This window comes from Chelonus insularis, unplaced genomic scaffold, assembly GCF_013357705.1.
Source record: "Chelonus insularis isolate UGA/USDA-ARS -01 unplaced genomic scaffold, ASM1335770v1 contig_403_pilon, whole genome shotgun sequence".
Classification (NCBI taxonomy): domain Eukaryota; kingdom Metazoa; phylum Arthropoda; class Insecta; order Hymenoptera; family Braconidae; genus Chelonus; species Chelonus insularis.
This window is the reverse complement of record NW_023276560.1, coordinates 135,546-151,818: the sequence shown is the minus strand read 5'-3', so window position 1 is coordinate 151,818 and position 16,273 is coordinate 135,546. Positions and strand designations below refer to the sequence as shown.

At 29.5% G+C, this 16,273-nt stretch overlaps 5 protein-coding genes across 6 annotated transcripts; 2 read left to right on the top strand and 3 right to left on the bottom strand.

The window, feature by feature from the left end:
- Positions 1–60: 60 nt before the first annotated feature.
- mRpL27 (mitochondrial ribosomal protein L27) lies at positions 61–926 on the top strand. The gene is made up of 3 exons (XM_035086752.1): positions 61–325; positions 393–559; positions 656–926. Exons 1-3 carry the CDS (start codon positions 238–240, stop codon positions 857–859), a joined length of 459 nt encoding a protein of 152 aa, XP_034942643.1. The 5' UTR covers positions 61–237; the 3' UTR covers positions 860–926.
- On the bottom strand, positions 843–2,183 carry Tsen34 (tRNA splicing endonuclease subunit 34). Its single transcript, XM_035086751.1, has 5 exons — positions 2,044–2,183; positions 1,683–1,954; positions 1,377–1,587; positions 1,152–1,313; positions 843–1,078 (listed from the first exon to the last, which is right to left on the bottom strand). The coding sequence occupies exons 1-5, from the start codon at positions 2,093–2,095 to the stop codon at positions 882–884; spliced, it is 894 nt and encodes a 297-aa protein (XP_034942642.1). The 5' UTR covers positions 2,096–2,183; the 3' UTR covers positions 843–881.
- Positions 2,184–2,332: 149 nt separating this feature from the next.
- LOC118068961 (uncharacterized) lies at positions 2,333–5,001 on the bottom strand. Its single transcript, XM_035086748.1, has 10 exons — positions 4,751–5,001; positions 4,609–4,674; positions 4,338–4,531; positions 4,049–4,273; positions 3,887–3,970; positions 3,578–3,808; positions 3,349–3,502; positions 3,029–3,284; positions 2,666–2,936; positions 2,333–2,585 (listed from the first exon to the last, which is right to left on the bottom strand). The coding sequence occupies exons 1-10, from the start codon at positions 4,799–4,801 to the stop codon at positions 2,549–2,551; spliced, it is 1,569 nt and encodes a 522-aa protein (XP_034942639.1). The 5' UTR covers positions 4,802–5,001; the 3' UTR covers positions 2,333–2,548.
- A 98-nt stretch (positions 5,002–5,099) lies between these two features.
- On the top strand, positions 5,100–9,536 carry LOC118068958 (splicing factor 1-like). The gene is made up of 8 exons (XM_035086745.1): positions 5,100–5,463; positions 5,591–5,743; positions 6,241–6,316; positions 7,592–7,744; positions 7,829–7,935; positions 8,003–8,169; positions 8,230–8,388; positions 8,465–9,536. Exons 1-8 carry the CDS (start codon positions 5,268–5,270, stop codon positions 9,338–9,340), a joined length of 1,887 nt encoding a protein of 628 aa, XP_034942636.1. The 5' UTR covers positions 5,100–5,267; the 3' UTR covers positions 9,341–9,536.
- Positions 9,537–10,446: 910 nt separating this feature from the next.
- Positions 10,447–16,216, bottom strand: LOC118068960 (uncharacterized). Of its 2 annotated transcripts, XM_035086746.1 has the most exons (11): positions 15,743–16,216; positions 15,304–15,465; positions 15,009–15,212; positions 14,806–14,925; positions 13,375–13,486; positions 13,026–13,285; positions 12,694–12,753; positions 12,137–12,262; positions 11,668–11,921; positions 11,402–11,592; positions 10,447–11,324 (listed from the first exon to the last, which is right to left on the bottom strand). In XM_035086746.1, exons 1-11 carry the CDS (start codon positions 15,759–15,761, stop codon positions 11,027–11,029), a joined length of 1,806 nt encoding a protein of 601 aa, XP_034942637.1. In that variant the 5' UTR covers positions 15,762–16,216; the 3' UTR covers positions 10,447–11,026. The 2 variants fall into 2 exon arrangements, with proteins under 2 accessions (XP_034942637.1, XP_034942638.1); XM_035086747.1 differs by lacking the exon at positions 12,694–12,753 and having other exon boundaries at positions 15,743–16,211.
- Between the last annotated feature and the right edge of the window lie 57 nt (positions 16,217–16,273).

The window sequence follows — 16,273 nt, the reverse complement described above, 5'->3', positions numbered from 1 at the left end:
ATTGATATGTATTTCATTCACAATTATTTGAATCCCGGAAGTAACATCACTACTATATCATTTTACACACAACGCCACTCGAATTCATGATATCACTGTTGGATGTTTTTATTAACAGAAAATCCATTCTATAAATGCACATTAATTCAAGATTGTTAAAACGAATATTTGTACATTTTAAATAATATCCATATAAAATATTTCGAATAATTATTAATCGTACCATAAAAAAGTAAAATGTCTTTAATGTGTCAGATATTATGTTCTTCGTTGAAAAATAGTAAACAAAATTTTCTGAGTCCTCTTGTTACGAGTGAAAATTACAGTAAGTTTAATAAACTACTTATTTATAATTATATTTAATTTGTATTAATATTCATATTATTTTTTAGTCAATGTAAGGAATAAAGCAGTGAAAGTGGGAACAACAACACGTAATAGAGGTGGTAATATGCGAAAACCGAAACACAGAGGTTGGAAGGTTCAGGATGGAGAAGTTGTTCGGTCTGGAACTTTACTTGCCACCCAAATGACCACAAGATTTCATCCTGGACTTTATGTATGTGTACAATAATGAATTTAATTAAGAAGACAACATCAAATTGTTTTTTTGAAATTTATCATCAATCAATTCATGAATTCACATGTTGTGTAGGTTGGTTTTGGTAAGAATGGAACACTTTATGCTATGGAACCAGGAAAAGTAATGGTTACTTGTGAAAAAACAAATCTCAAATGGGATCATACCTGGATTCAAAGGTGTTATAGCGGACGAGAAAATCAAGTTATCTATAAAAAACATTTTAATGTAATTCCTGAGAAACAACATAATCGTTTTAAACTAATAGATACTATTTAAAATAATAAAAGTATTTTTACAACTAAGTCAGATTAATATTATCGTAATAAAATGATTGATACATCAAGTTTTCGGTACTACTATTAATATATGCATAAACCTGTGTCTTTCTAACACTACAAGCCACTCGACACTGTCCAATTAAATCCAGAATAGGAAGGTCATCATCACCATTCTTGCATGTAATTACGTACTGAGAGTGAAACATAATCGGATCGCCTGCAATTAATAACTTTATGAAGTGTGTTGTTGGGGAAGTAATGATTATTTTTTATTTATTATATTAAAATACCTGGATAGGCAAGAAAATCGCCACCAAATTTATCTCCATATGTTACATAAAATCCTCTTTCCCATAAATCTTTAAAAACTGTATATCTTATATTTTCTTCCGGAGATTGAGGATAATTCCATTTTACTTCTTTTACATCATCCTTTCCAGACCAAGGGTAAGCTAATTAATATTTATAAATTAATTATATTGTCAAAATCAAAATAATAAAAAATTTTCTATTACCTGTATGAATTTGAATTAATGCTTCTGATGGTTCTAATTTTGGAATTTTCTCCAATTCTTCAGTTAAAAGAACCTCTCGATTTATTTCAATTTGTTCGGCATTTTCGATCAGGTTAAGATCAACATTTTTTTTTAATTGTTTTTTAGATCTCTTCAATCCTAATAATTTTCTGCGTTTTCCTTCAACAATTTTATCCATAAATGCAATAATCTACAAAAAATGAGCATCATTTAAAGCATTTGATATCTGTTGATGATATTGAATGAAAAAAAAAATTATCTTCTCCTTTAACGAATACTACGAACCTGTTTTTTTCGTTCTTCTTTCAAACGTTCCTCTTGTTGGCTAAACAATTTATTTCTATAATTATTAAATTTTTGTTTTAATTTATCATTTGGCTTCATTTGAATATCATTAATTTGTACAAGTCGCACAATTTTTTTTTCCAAAAGTAAAGTGACTTCTTCCGGCATTAATAGCATAGGTAATCCATGAAAAATTTCTTGTCTAGGTAGTTTTGACAAACAACCTATTAATGAACCAATTATTTTATATTTTTGTCTAAGTTCTAGCCAATCTAAAATTTAAGGATAAAAATAATTAAACAAAATTAATAACAAATTACCAATATTTCAATCAAACGACAGTAAATATTTTAAATTATACCATCAGCATTCCATACAAATGCTTGTCCATTAGAAAATACTAAATCAATCATTGTAAAATTTGGAAATATTTTTTTTAAATGTCAAAAATTTTGGAGTGCCGCAACGAAAACAATTCTATTTTTGGACTTGAGCACATGGTATGATCAAATAATGTATACTTATGTATTTTTTCTTTAGTATAGTATGATAATATTCTTCTCTCTGTCTACGGCCCTACCATGTTGTTTATTTCAGCATTCACTTCCGGTATTTAAAATAAAAATGTAAAATATATCTCAATCCACAAAACACGTTTATAATTATAAATAATCTAAAAAAAATGTATATAAATTTATTCTCATAATATCATAAGAACACATGAATTATTATTATATTCTTCTACTCGTCTTACTCTGTAAATGTCAATAATGATAAAGATCTAATTGTGAAATAATTTCTCTTTTTTTTTTTTGGTTTTTAAATAACAAAAAATACATGTAATGAATGTTTTTTATATTTTGGAATTATTTTTTTCCAACTGGTTGATACCACTTTTGTAACCTGAAAAATTATATTTGGAATTTATTCTTGAAAATCTCAATCTAAATTAGGATTAAATTTAACATGAGCTTGAATTGAACCTGTTTTTTTCCTCGCAATCTTCTGCTAGCGATATTCTAGCTCGAAAATCAATAACTAATTCAATATCATCTCTGATCATCTTCAAACGTGCACATTTTGCTGATATTATTGACCCAATCGGAAATTTGACATTCTCTGCTACATTTTCCCATAATGAAACAAGTACTGAGCCTGATTCATCTTTAATTCGAATATTGCGACATTTTGCACGCTTGTTGTTACTATAAACATCGATCAATTGAGACATCCATATCAAGACACCTATAGCATCTAAGAAATTCAAATAAACATTCTATTATCAATGATTGTTTTCTTTAAGTGAGATCTTTCTTCATAAAATTTATCTCTCAGAGAATACATACCAACACGCTCACCAGACCGTACAGAACTTTTTATATTTTGCAATGATTTATATTTTTCTCTACTACTACTAGTTATGATACTACTAGTTATGATGGACGGCATTATTGGAGGATGTTTATATACACATTTATTATCAAGATAAAGTGCGACATTTGAAGCCAAACGAAAGTTTAACTTGTATTTTTCATTTCCAGATAACATTGTGACAGGAAGTTCATCTACTGTACCATTTTCTATTTCTACTATGGCACCAATCTACGAAAAAAAATTTTTTAATAATTCTACAATCAGTATTACATGTATAAAATCATCCTATTACCTTAATAAAATTATTTATATCAGTACAAATAGGCTCAAAAATTACACAAGAAATTTCTCCAGATGAATCTTTCAAACGGCATCGTCTATAACTGCATCCTCGAGCACTTACAGTTATTGCTCCACAAATATTAACACATCCTCGAATTAAAGGGCTAAAATTTATATTCATTAGTTCTCCTGTTTTACTGATTTAAAAAATAAACAGTTTAGAAAATTTCAATATTTACCTGCTTTTTGTTAATGTTAACGATGCTATTGGTGCAGCTGTCTTGCCATTTCCAACAAAGGCTTCAGGTTCAACAGAAGTCGTTTGTATATTTGGACTATCATTTTTTAATGGTTGAGAAACATTTTCTTTAGCTTGTGATGTGTCATTTCTTACATCTGTACTATTTTTTTCTGATGGTTGAACAGTATTTTCAGCTATTGGCTTATTATTTCTTTTATCTGCAAGTACTCTGAAAAAATTTTATTTCATCAATTAATATATGAGTGAAAGATCGTTATCAACCAATCTAACTGCTACTGATAATTACTGATTTAAATTTTGATTTTTATTTCCTAATGGTTGAATACTCTCCGTCACAGTAACTATACTATTTAATTCAGTCTTTGGTTCCCTAAAAATATTTATATTCATTAATTTTCAATTATTCACATAAATAATTACTGAAGATGAAAATAGCACTAATATTTACGGCTTATTCTCTGTAATCTTTCGTTTATTGATTACGGAATCATCATCAGATTCATCTGTACTTTCTAATTCAGGTTCACAACGTCTTTTTTTTCTTTTTTGATATGAAAGTATTTGGAGTTGTTCAACATTATATTGGTCTGTTATCTTTTTCCAAGGATGTTTAAAGACGAATCCATTAAAAATTTCTATGTCATTTATCCCAAGAACATTTATATAAGTTTCTCTAGAAATTACTTTGATTTATCTTTATTGTGATATACTTGAAGAGATGGATATTAAATACTTACGATGGATTCTCTACAAAATCTTTAGCTTCAAATTGATGTAAATAATAATGTTTTAGTTTGATAACTGGATTAAACATATAATTGCTTTTTACTCCAAGTTTTTCAGTAAGGAATACTGAAAACATTGCCCATATTTCTTTTCCACCTTTCTCTTGGAGTATTAACCAATACCTATCTTTCTCTATCTCAAAATCCTTCAAAAATGTATTTCAATAAATTAATAGACAATTTTTTATTATAAAAATAAACAATTAAAACATAATTTACTTACTTTAACTTTGAGAATAAATGTTGGGCATGGTTTGTCATCACTTTTTTTTGTATATTCATGAATTTCCTGTTTAACATTAGAGATGAAGTTATTATATTGCGATTACAAGAACTGTCTTTTTATTTATTTCCATAAAAGTTACCTCTATGACATTCGATGACAATTGAAATTGAGTTTTCGTGCGATTTTTCATAATTGTTTACTTTACTATAATATAGTATCGACTTTGTAAACATTAGAATACGACTTGTCAACTTTAGTAATATTGTGTAATTGACTTATAAAATACACAAAAAGATCATGTCAATGTGAATTAAATGAAAATAATGTCTATTTTTTGTAACTTCTTTTATATAAAAAAATATAAGGCACAAATGATCACGTGCCCGGTAAACAAAGTCTTTTCGCTAATTATAGTTCAATGCTAAAGAGAACAGATGGCGTAAACAGTATTTTCTTGAATTTTGGTAGAGTTGACAACAACGCAATTACACTATAGTGCCAAGAGTCGTACAATCGCCATTTTTACATCGTGTAAGATCATCTACTCATGCTTATCAGTCCAAAGTGTATGAAATTTTGTTTCGCTTTTTCATATAAAGAAGATAAAAATTCCCGTCATTGAATCAAAAATTTTTATAAATAATTGTGACACTGTGATGAATCAATCACGGAATTATACATCATTACTGAATCCGAGTTACTTGCAAAATGCTCAGAATTCAACATCAAGTAATAGTGCAGCGGCAGCTGCTGCTGCCGCTGCTGCAGCTGCAGCGGCTGTATCTGCTGCAATTGCAAACGGAACAGCATTAAATTCTAACTCTTCAACTCCAAAAAAGCGTGAAGTCGAAGGTAATTTATTGTCATTCGACTCCAAAATGTACCATGAGAAAAAGGCCGACATTATTATAGATGTTCGTTATTTAGTATAAGATATGTATGTACTTATTGAATAAGACAATTTTAATTTTGTTTATAGATGATAATAAACAAGAAAAAGAGTCAAAGGAAGAGCGACGTAAACGACGAAAGACGAGATGGGGAGGGAGTGAACATGATAAAACATTTATTCCAGGAATGCCTACTGTTCTACCAACAAACTTAACTCCTGAACAAGAAAAGGCTTATCTTTGTAAGTTAATTAATTATTTATACACAATAGCTAATTTTTATTCAAACAGCCAAACATTAGTTCATTATTGATTAAATACATTATAATAACCATTATTGTTCTTATAGTTGTTATTATCATTATTATTATCATTATCATCACTATTATTAATAATCTTAATATTATTATTATTTATATGATTTTATATATTAATAAACATTTACTTTTAATTTAACATTTAAAGGTAAAAATGTTTTTACGTATCCTGAGTACTATAATCCAATATACAGTGAATTACAGCTTAAAAATATGTGCGGTATTTTTAAATAATTATTGTAAATATTATTTATTTTTTTGAAATGAGTATAGATTAATTTATAAATACCTCACATTTTTTTAGAAAAAAACATAGAAATCATATAGGTTGTTTAAAAATGAAAATAAAACGTATAGTTTTTAGCATATTGACATTGTCTAACTGTTGGGGTTTCTGCCCCCTCTAACCCATTGGTTTACAGTTCAGCTGCAGATAGAGGAAATCAGCAGGAAGCTGAGGACGGGAGATCTTGGGATTCCACTAAACCCAGAAGAAAGGTTTGAATGAATACTTCTATTCAGAAAGTGACCATAACATGTAACTACCTAGTGACCTACCATTCAACAAACTAACGGCAATTATAACCGTAAAAGGCTAAAATTAAGGAAAACTTCATGATCAATTGAAAAATACCAAGGCTCAAACATAACTTCTCCACTGAAGAACAATTATGATAAATATTGGTTTGCTCTAATCAATTTATTTTATTTATTCCTTTTTTCGTTTATTACAAAATGTTTAATGCCTTAATGCAATCACTTATATTTTGCTAAAACTCGAAACAAAGGATTTGATTTTTTTTATCAACTGAACATTAATTATCTAATGATAGATTATATATTCATTATTATTATTGTTAGTCGATAATTAGTTTATTTAAACTAATATCAATATAATATTGATTATTATAGATAATTTTTTCTTCTGAAAGTTTTCAAACGTGGGTCACCTTGGTAAGAGAATATTCGTTATGAATTTAACATAAAAATTAACAAGTTCTTGAGCGAAAAATTATTATATTAGGAATTTTTTAAAATTCGACAAAAGCCCAATAATTCGTTTAATATTTGAAAATTAATCGAGCTAATTACAGGAAAAAATATTCATAAGTTAAAATTGAATTTGATATTACTTTCAGGTACATCTTTAAATAATTAATATCTTTCTTTTTCTCATTTCTTAACAATTAATTTACTCCAATAGGTTATAACTTTTATAATTATAGCAGGACCTGTTTATTCTCTATCTTATTATTATTATTATTATTATTATTATTTGTACAGTATTACAACGAAAAATTTAAATTAAATTTATTGTCGACTAATGAAACAATAGGTATTTTTCTAATAATCACAGGATTTATCATAGCAGCTGACATCAAACCCAAATTCGCTGTATTCAATCGTGCAGTCTTCCAGTGGTATTCTACAATAGTTTAATATTTATTCAATTCACACTATTTTTCACAGCAGTGTGACTTCTCATACTTAATGTTGATACCCGGGAAATGTTGGAAGTTAAATTTTTTATCCAAAATTAAATAAAATAGACAAAACTATCTACTTAAAATTATTTTTACTCAGTTTTAAATGATCTTTTATGTTTTTTCCACTTCTTACATTCTTAATTATGAGCCTTTTATTTATTTTTTTTCAACTGCGATTAGTATATCGTTGTTTAGGCAAAGTTAATGTATTATAAGGTCGCTTATATGCTAGTAATATTTTCCATTTTAACATAACATAATAACAATGATTTATTTTATTTTTCAGATCACCGTCTCCTGAGCCAATTTACAGTAGTGATGGTAAACGATTAAATACACGAGAATACCGTACAAGACGTAAATTAGAGGAAGAACGACATAATCTTATTCAAAAAATTTTAAAAATCAATCCTGATTTTAAACCTCCCCCAGATTATAAGTAAATATACATATGATTAGTAAAATAATATTTAGATGTGCGGTTTATTAATTATATTTTTAATTAATTTGTTTTACATTTTAGACCACCTATAATTCGTGTACACGACAAAGTAATGATTCCTCAAGAAGAACATCCAGACATTAATTTTGTCGGATTACTTATTGGACCGCGTGGAAATACTTTAAAATGTTTGTATATTATTTTATATTTTAAATAAATAAATCGTATGTTTTAATTCAATTAATTTCTGTGTAGCAATGGAAAAAGAAACAGGAGCAAAGATTATAATACGTGGTAAGGGATCTGTAAAAGAAGGAAAAGTTGGAAGAAAAGATGGACAGCCTTTACCTGGTGAAGATGAACCTTTACATGCATACATTACTGCCAATAATTTAGAAGCTGTCAAAAAAGCAGTTGAAAGAGTGAGTTAATGAATTTTTAATTCGTTATAAAATGATGTTATATTAATTTTTAATATTTAGATACATGAGATAATTAGACAAGGAGTTGAAGTTCCTGAAGGACAAAATGATTTAAGACGCAATCAATTACGTGAATTAGCATTACTAAATGGAACTTTACGAGAAAATGATGGGCCACGATGTACGAATTGTGGAGCTTCTGATCATAAATCATGGCTGGTAAATATTACATAATCATTTTATGGCAATTGTGTACAACAAAGAGAATAATGAATAAAAATAAATTCTTTTCCAGTGTCCTGATAAACCAAATGTTACAAATAATATAGTATGCTCGAGTTGTGGTGGTGCAGGACATATCGCTCGCGATTGTCGATCAAAACGTCCTGGTCAAGGTGGACCTGCAGCAGCTGGAATAGGCGGGATGGGTCCAGCTGGTGATAAAGCTAAAATTGATGAAGAATATATGTCTTTGATGGCAGAATTAGGAGAAGGCCCCCCACCCGATAGATCTAAAACAAATCAAATTCGTCCAAATACACAAGCTAATCCTAATTATCCAGGATTATTTGATAGACAACAAACACCGAGAGCTTTGATGGCTGCACCAGCACATCCACCGCCACAAATGATGCAAAGTGGACCAATGATGCCTCCTCCTGGAATAGCACCCCCTCCATGGAGTCAAGGTGATCCTAATAGTATGAATAATATGAATGGAATGAATATGCAGTGGCAACAACCTCCAGTTAGTATGCCACCACCACCTGGAGTAATGCAGCCACCTCCACCACCACCAGGATCCACTCCAACGCAGGCAAATATTCCACCATTGATGCCTTGGATGGCTGGTAATAATCAACCTCCTCCACCGGGTCAGATGCCTCCAACACAAATACCTCCACCAGGAATGGGTATTCCACCATGGCAACAAGTACAACAAACCTCTATGAGACCACCTCCACCTGGTACTGCCCCTCCGCCTGGATATCCCAGTTGGCAACCACAACCTATGGGAACTTGGCCACCAGCAGCACCGGTACCACCACCTCCTCAACAACAGCAACAACCACCACCACAACAACAAAATCCAGCACCACCTGGAATTGATCTTAATACATTACCAACTTTACTGGCTCAACCTCCACCACCGCCACCACCTACGAGTTAGTTTGTAATCGATAAAACTCGGTAGATTTTGGCGATTTTATTGATAGTTGGATGAAATCAGTCAAATTGAATAATTAAATGTGTATTTATGAAATTTCAGTGTATTTTTCAGTAACCAATTGTTACTATTTCAGATTTATTTTCTATTAATTTAAATTGCACATATTTTAATAATTACGGCACATGGTTTATCAATATTGTAATAAGTTTTAATATTATCAATTTAATCCATTGACACTTCAACCTTTTACATTTCATAATTCCATGGATTACGTTTTTGATTAAACTGTGTAGCTTGTACACAATAAAAATTCTTTAAAGATATATCTTGATCGTATTTCATTCACTCTATTTATTTCAATGCTACAGAATTATTTACATCACTGAAACTTATTTGAATGCCTCAGAATAATTTTTTTCTGTTGTGAGACAAAATTATTATTCGGAGCATCATATTCGATAATGCATCGATGCTTATTGTACGATAGCAAAAAGGGAGCAATTCGGTATCAAAATGGTAATAGTAATAACAGTAGCAGGAAGAGTTTTAAAAATTAAGGCACAACATACATTGAAATTATAACAAAGGTAAATCAATTACTTGCAATGATTGTTTTTTTTTGCTATCTATTTATTAAACCTTTTGCATTTTTTTTTTTATAAAATAATAGTCTTAAGAGACGGTACAAAGTACGTGAAATATTTTAAACAATGTTAACAAAACTAATTAATGATAAAATTACTTATAGTACAGGCATTGTGCTCGGTAGTTATAAATAAATAAATATATAAATAAATCTTTAAACTATTATAAATAAATTTAACATTACAATTAATCAAGTAGCTTATTTTACTAAAATTATGCATGATTAAATCATTATTTCTGTATTTTACAAAAGTGGTGTTTTGTACGAAAGTCCCATGAGATTTTATACTTTTTTATTCTCTCAAGTCGTATTCACTTTTTCATCTATTCTTCCAATAGCAAGCTTATGAAAAGCATAGACGTAAAAAGTAGGCACGTTTTTAAAATAGAAAAGTAAAAATTCTATAGTTGGACTTTTTTTCTTCATTCTTTGTTAAAATTTTTTTCTTTATATATTTTTCTTTCAACGGATTTTATTCTCCTCTACTTTTAAAGTTTTACAATTTACCCTGTGCTTTAGATCATAAAAGTTTTTTTTTAAGGTAAACAAATCACGTTTAGACGTGAATGTAAAATGATTCAAAATATGGCAGCAATTTTCATAGAGATTGAACACATTGGTATATTTATATATTTCTATAAATTTTTTAAAATGTTTTTTCTTATATGTTTTCTATGTTTTATATTTCATTAAATATTCTGATATAGATTTTACTTTAATTCATTTATATCTCTATTAATAAACTCTATTATATTTGTTAAATTGGCCACAGCTTGATGGCTTGACATATATTCATGCTTTGATTATTTTGTCTGTATTATTTCATCACGATATTAATGCATTATTTTTTTAAATTAAAATGCAGAATTCTATCACATTTTTATAGACATTTAGTAAACCATCAGTAACATTACTTAAATTTTCTTATTGTTATATATCTTTCCATTAAATCTAAAATACTACTTACATTCTTGAAGAAAGCTGCTTACGTATACAGTCATCTTATTATTTCAGACTTGATAATGAATTCTTAAGTTAAATTAAACACTAGGTGGATCCATAGCATAGATGATGGATTTTACAACACTTGCGGCAGCTAAAGCAGCATAAGGTTGCCATTCTTTGCCTCGTGATCCATCTTTGTAATCAGAAATTCCTCGAACAACTGCAAAACTTTCGCGACAGTTACCTAAAATGCTCTCAACTACAGCATCCATTTCTCCATCAAAGGCTAGACAGCCAAACCGTGATGCGAATTTCTGTCGTAATTGATCGTCTCGAGAAATTTGACGACCAGAAGCTATTGATGCTAAATGAATACGTGGACAGCCCATCATTCTGTGATAAAAAATATTTTTTTATCAGTATTCGACAAATGATGACTTATTCAGTTGAGTAAGAAAAAACGGAAGAACCTTTTATTTGAGATATCTTGAGGAGCGGCCGGATGAGCAACCTCAATAACATCTCTTTCACCGATAGCCATATACAGCTTATCAGATTCTAATGGTGGTTGCTTAAAGTCATGCTCTGATTGAAGATTATCCAAGTTTTCGAGACCTTCCTTTAAATATGTTTTCCACGGTGTATCAGACTTTTCATCTGCCTGTCAAAACATAAAATAACATTATTAATTGCTATTATAAATTAATATTTAACATTGATTAAATTTCTTTATTACATTTTTTTTCAAATTCATAGCTAATTCTTGTAATCCTAAATTAACTGGACAATATTCTTTGGTATCAAAATGATAACTGCCATTCTCATCTGCCTTGGCATTTTCACAGTAAATATAAACGTATTTTTTATTTGTCATAGTAGGATATGACACAACCACATCTCCCAATCTCACATGTTTATTATAATCTGTATAATGAGGCACACCACCGCCAACCCCGACTAGAAAAACATAATCAACCTTCTGGAATGTACCTAAAAGTAACAACAAAAAAATAGTTATTTTCATTCTTCTCCTACATCAAAAATTATTCTATAAGCAAATGTAAAAAAATAATCTGTTATTTTTATAAGATAAAAATATTTTGCTTGCAAACATCAGCACATTAGTAAAATACACTAGTCTATAGCAAAATATCGTTCAATAAAAAATATTTGATTGGCTTTTAATAGAATTTCAATCCAATTACCAAGTAATCTTGTTGTGGTATTTCCTGCTGCCGTTATTGCTTCCCTCGTGTGCCCCACGGTAGGAAGTTTTGTGCAAACTATTCGGTGATCACCAATATTTCCCAAAGTATAAACATTCGATTCACCTGTAATTGAATAATGCTCATATAAGTATCAAGTTTTATTTTATACAGTTTACATATTTGTTTTATCATAGACTTGGTGTATAATACAATAATCAATTCGGAGTGCAATCACAAATAAAAAGAGATAATAATTTTTATCTCTTTGAATAAATAGAATATACAATAATTAAATACAAACATGTAAACAAATAAACAGGAACAGAATATTAACGAAGAAAATATATTAACAATAAATAAATGATTATTTTTTCATAGGGTGTAGGATGTATGATGATCTGCTGTGACACCTGACCCTGCCAACGACCTGAGATATAAGCACTTTGATGAAGCATCTGATGATATGACTGACTCGTGATTATTATGAGAAAAATACGAAGAAAATCAGACATAAACAAATATAAATAATCGAGTTTTATTATTTTCTACTTTACCGAATCGACAAATGACTCTTGGTACACCATTATCAGTAGTATCAGGAGAGCTTGCAGTACCTAAGATTTCATGCATCATAAAATATAAATAAAAAATAAGTATTTAATAATTTCTAAAGAAAGTAAAGAACAATTAAATCCGTTAAATAATTAAAAGGTTATTAATGTCTAGAAAATAAATTGCCCGAGTTAAATTAATTCTACTGATAGTTAAAACATATTAAAGGTTCTTTTCATTTTCTTAATCTAAAGATGTATTTAAAAAGAAAATTTCCCAGTAGTTGATAATAATAAATAATAATTATGGGAATATAAATAAATTGATTGCTCACCAACAGTCGTATAGCGTACAAAGGTTTCTTTATTCTCAATCATTGAATCCACTGCTAGTTTTTCGCAGTATTGAGCTGTAATGATGGCTATTGTTGGTTGTTTAGCATTAGCCATCGCTGGCATCTGTTTTACGACTTTAATCTGCGTGTCTTGATGAGCAACTCTCGTGAATGCTCCATGCTCCATAGCTTTTACCACTCCTTTCTTTTGGAGTTCTATCATTATAGTATTTACCGCATCAACATCCCAGTTATATTCTCTATTTAAATTAAAAAAAAAAAAAATCATTCAAATAAAAATTGTTTTTTAGAATAATGAATTTTTCTTTAATACTAAGTGAACACTTACTTAGCCATGTCTGCAATGGTAACAGGGTTTGGATACGCTGATTCAATAAGTTCAAGTACCTTTTCTGAAGTGAGTTCTACAATTTGGCCCATTATTGTTTCATCAGCAGATACTAAATTGAAAAATTAAATCAATAGATCAATCACAAAATAGAAGATAATTATTAGTCTATATGAAAATGATTGACGATATTTCAGATTTTATATAAAATGAATTATGGCGATGGTTGATTAAATGACTTGATGATAATATCAAACGTTTAACAAATATATTATGAAAATTAATTCTTTGCAAAAAAATTGTTTCATGTTTATACGTTACTTATTTTCAAAGATTATTGATTTATTAAAAACATTTTTTTGCAAGGAATAATAAAGTTTTTTGAGCTAGCATGACGAAAAAATGAAATAGATGTGCTAATTATTTAAAAATCAGGTCAATGTAGCAGTTATTGATTATGTTTATCATATTTTCAGGCAACGGATAAATATTGTTAAGTCAATACTGTTATGGTAACATATTACTGTGTAATAGAAAAAACAATTATAAATCTAATTTTCCCAATGACGTGGTTCGAACTAAGTCAATAGGGAAACAACGGAATGAAAAGAATTAGAAGATAAATTAATTGAATGCAAAAACTATTTATTCAACTATTTAATGATATGAGAAATGATGTGCCATCTAATTAATGTAAGTAAGATTTTAAATCGTGCTAATTAATTGATAAATTTTTTCTAGATTAATGGATGGATCATGATCGTTGATATGATATAGAATCTACTCTGATATATATATATATATGGAAATTCAGTCGTTTAATATGCCTTGCAGTGTTATAATAAACAAACTTTCAACTAAGAGCATGAATGAAAAGTTGTTCTGGTGTTATGTAAAAAAAAAAAAACATTCATAGAGCATAAATATTTGATAGCTAAGAGCGATGACAACAAAAAGATCCAACTGAGAAAAACATTTCATTTTTTTTGGCTACATCGAACCTGCTATCCGAACAGTTTTCTTAGACCGAGGGAGAGTGAATAGTACGTAGCCAGTCTGAGCTGTGAATAACAAGTCAATAAAACATTTTTATTCCACTAAATTAAATTATTATGATAAAAATAATGCCTAAGAGGATATATTATTTTACGCCACTTGAATGAATGTATGTATAATTTATACATGGGGATTTATATTGTTCAAATTAACGAGTTTGATTATTTGCTCATTGAATCTTATTAATTGATGACTATAAAACATTAAAAAAAAATTATCTTCCATTTAATCAGCTATCACTCTTACTGCCAATGAGTCTAATTAAATTAGCGATGACCCCATACTAACGTTCAACCAATTACTTGCTTAACCACTTAAAATCACCGTTTTAACAAATGGCTTTACAACTATCTACCAGATGATTGATGTACTCACATGGTCTGCTTGGTAATGTAATCGGTTCTTCAAGTTGCTTTAATTCAACTTCTAATTTCTTTATACCAACGTATTTATGCTGCATTAATTTCATTATTTTCTTGATGAATCCAACGTAATCTGCATAATTAAAAGTGTGAAAGTTTTAGAAAGATTATTGAGAATCATTACTTTTATGATATCATTAAAAAGGCATTATATACCTCGTGGAAATTCTTGAGGGCTTACGAGCTCTTTAAAAAATTCTTGTGCTACACTAGCATGTTCAGTCTCTGGCAATGAATTTACAAACCAAAATTTTAGAGTCCGGGATTCCTGGGTGTGCTTTTTAGTTTGTGCACTGACCAGAAAAACACGAAATTCAAGACATAAATGAGCGGGTGTATTATCAGACAAACCATTGGCAACTGTAAAATTTTTTATTTAATATCATGTTAATCATTGAATGAAATAAATGAATAAATAAATAGATAAGAAATTAAGTATATGAGTCATTACCTGCATTAGCATGTTTGTTGATAACAATTCCTTTATGGTCACCACCTGCTACATAAGCATCCTGTTGATTGGATTTGTCAATTGACGAAGTGATAGCTTGACGTTCAATTACTAATGTTGTTGACTTGGCTGTCTTGCATTTAGGTGTCATTACAATGTGCTCTGTGAATGGATAACCAATATTTGAATAACAATAATTATTTCATCATATTTTTTAAATATCATTTGAATTACCTAATCGACTGATAAATTCTAAAAATAATTTCATACATCAACAAAAACGATAAATTTACCCACCATCAAACATGAAATGAGTCACATTTAATTATGACGTAATTGAAAAATATCCAATAATTCGAAATGATATAAAATAGTTAATTGGAGCGTGAATTTTAAATTAAAGACAAAACAAGAACTTAATAAAATTGCAATAACTAACCAGTCTGTTTGTCGTCCATCCTTGCAGCTGGATAATAAATGATGTGATGTAATGGCAAAAAATACACCAAAATTGGTAAAGTAAATCAATGTCACGGCACGTGAGTAAGATAACACGTTATTGTCGAGTAGTTAAAAACAACTGATGACTTATCGAAAGCCTCAACGTGTAGCGCCGATCAGCACTGCAATGACTGATTTGGAATCCCACTACTACTTTGCTCTTCCAGTTTCTGGTGCCTATCTAAATCCACCACTATTCACCCACGAGCCCCTCCACAGTTCCCGCCATCACCTGGTTTCTAGCACTACTGTGTTCAATTCCCTTCTTTTTAAAAATTTCATTATGCTTCGTGCGTCGGCGCTGAACCCATCAATGGTGCAGTATCCTCCTGTCTATTTCTACCTGAGGTATTCTATAGACACCACAGGCTGCTTCACATCGATGAAACCTATCATGTAAATGTCTCCAAGTCTTCCCATCACGTTCCTCCCTTCCGGACAATGCACGGGAGCAATAAACGGTCAATTT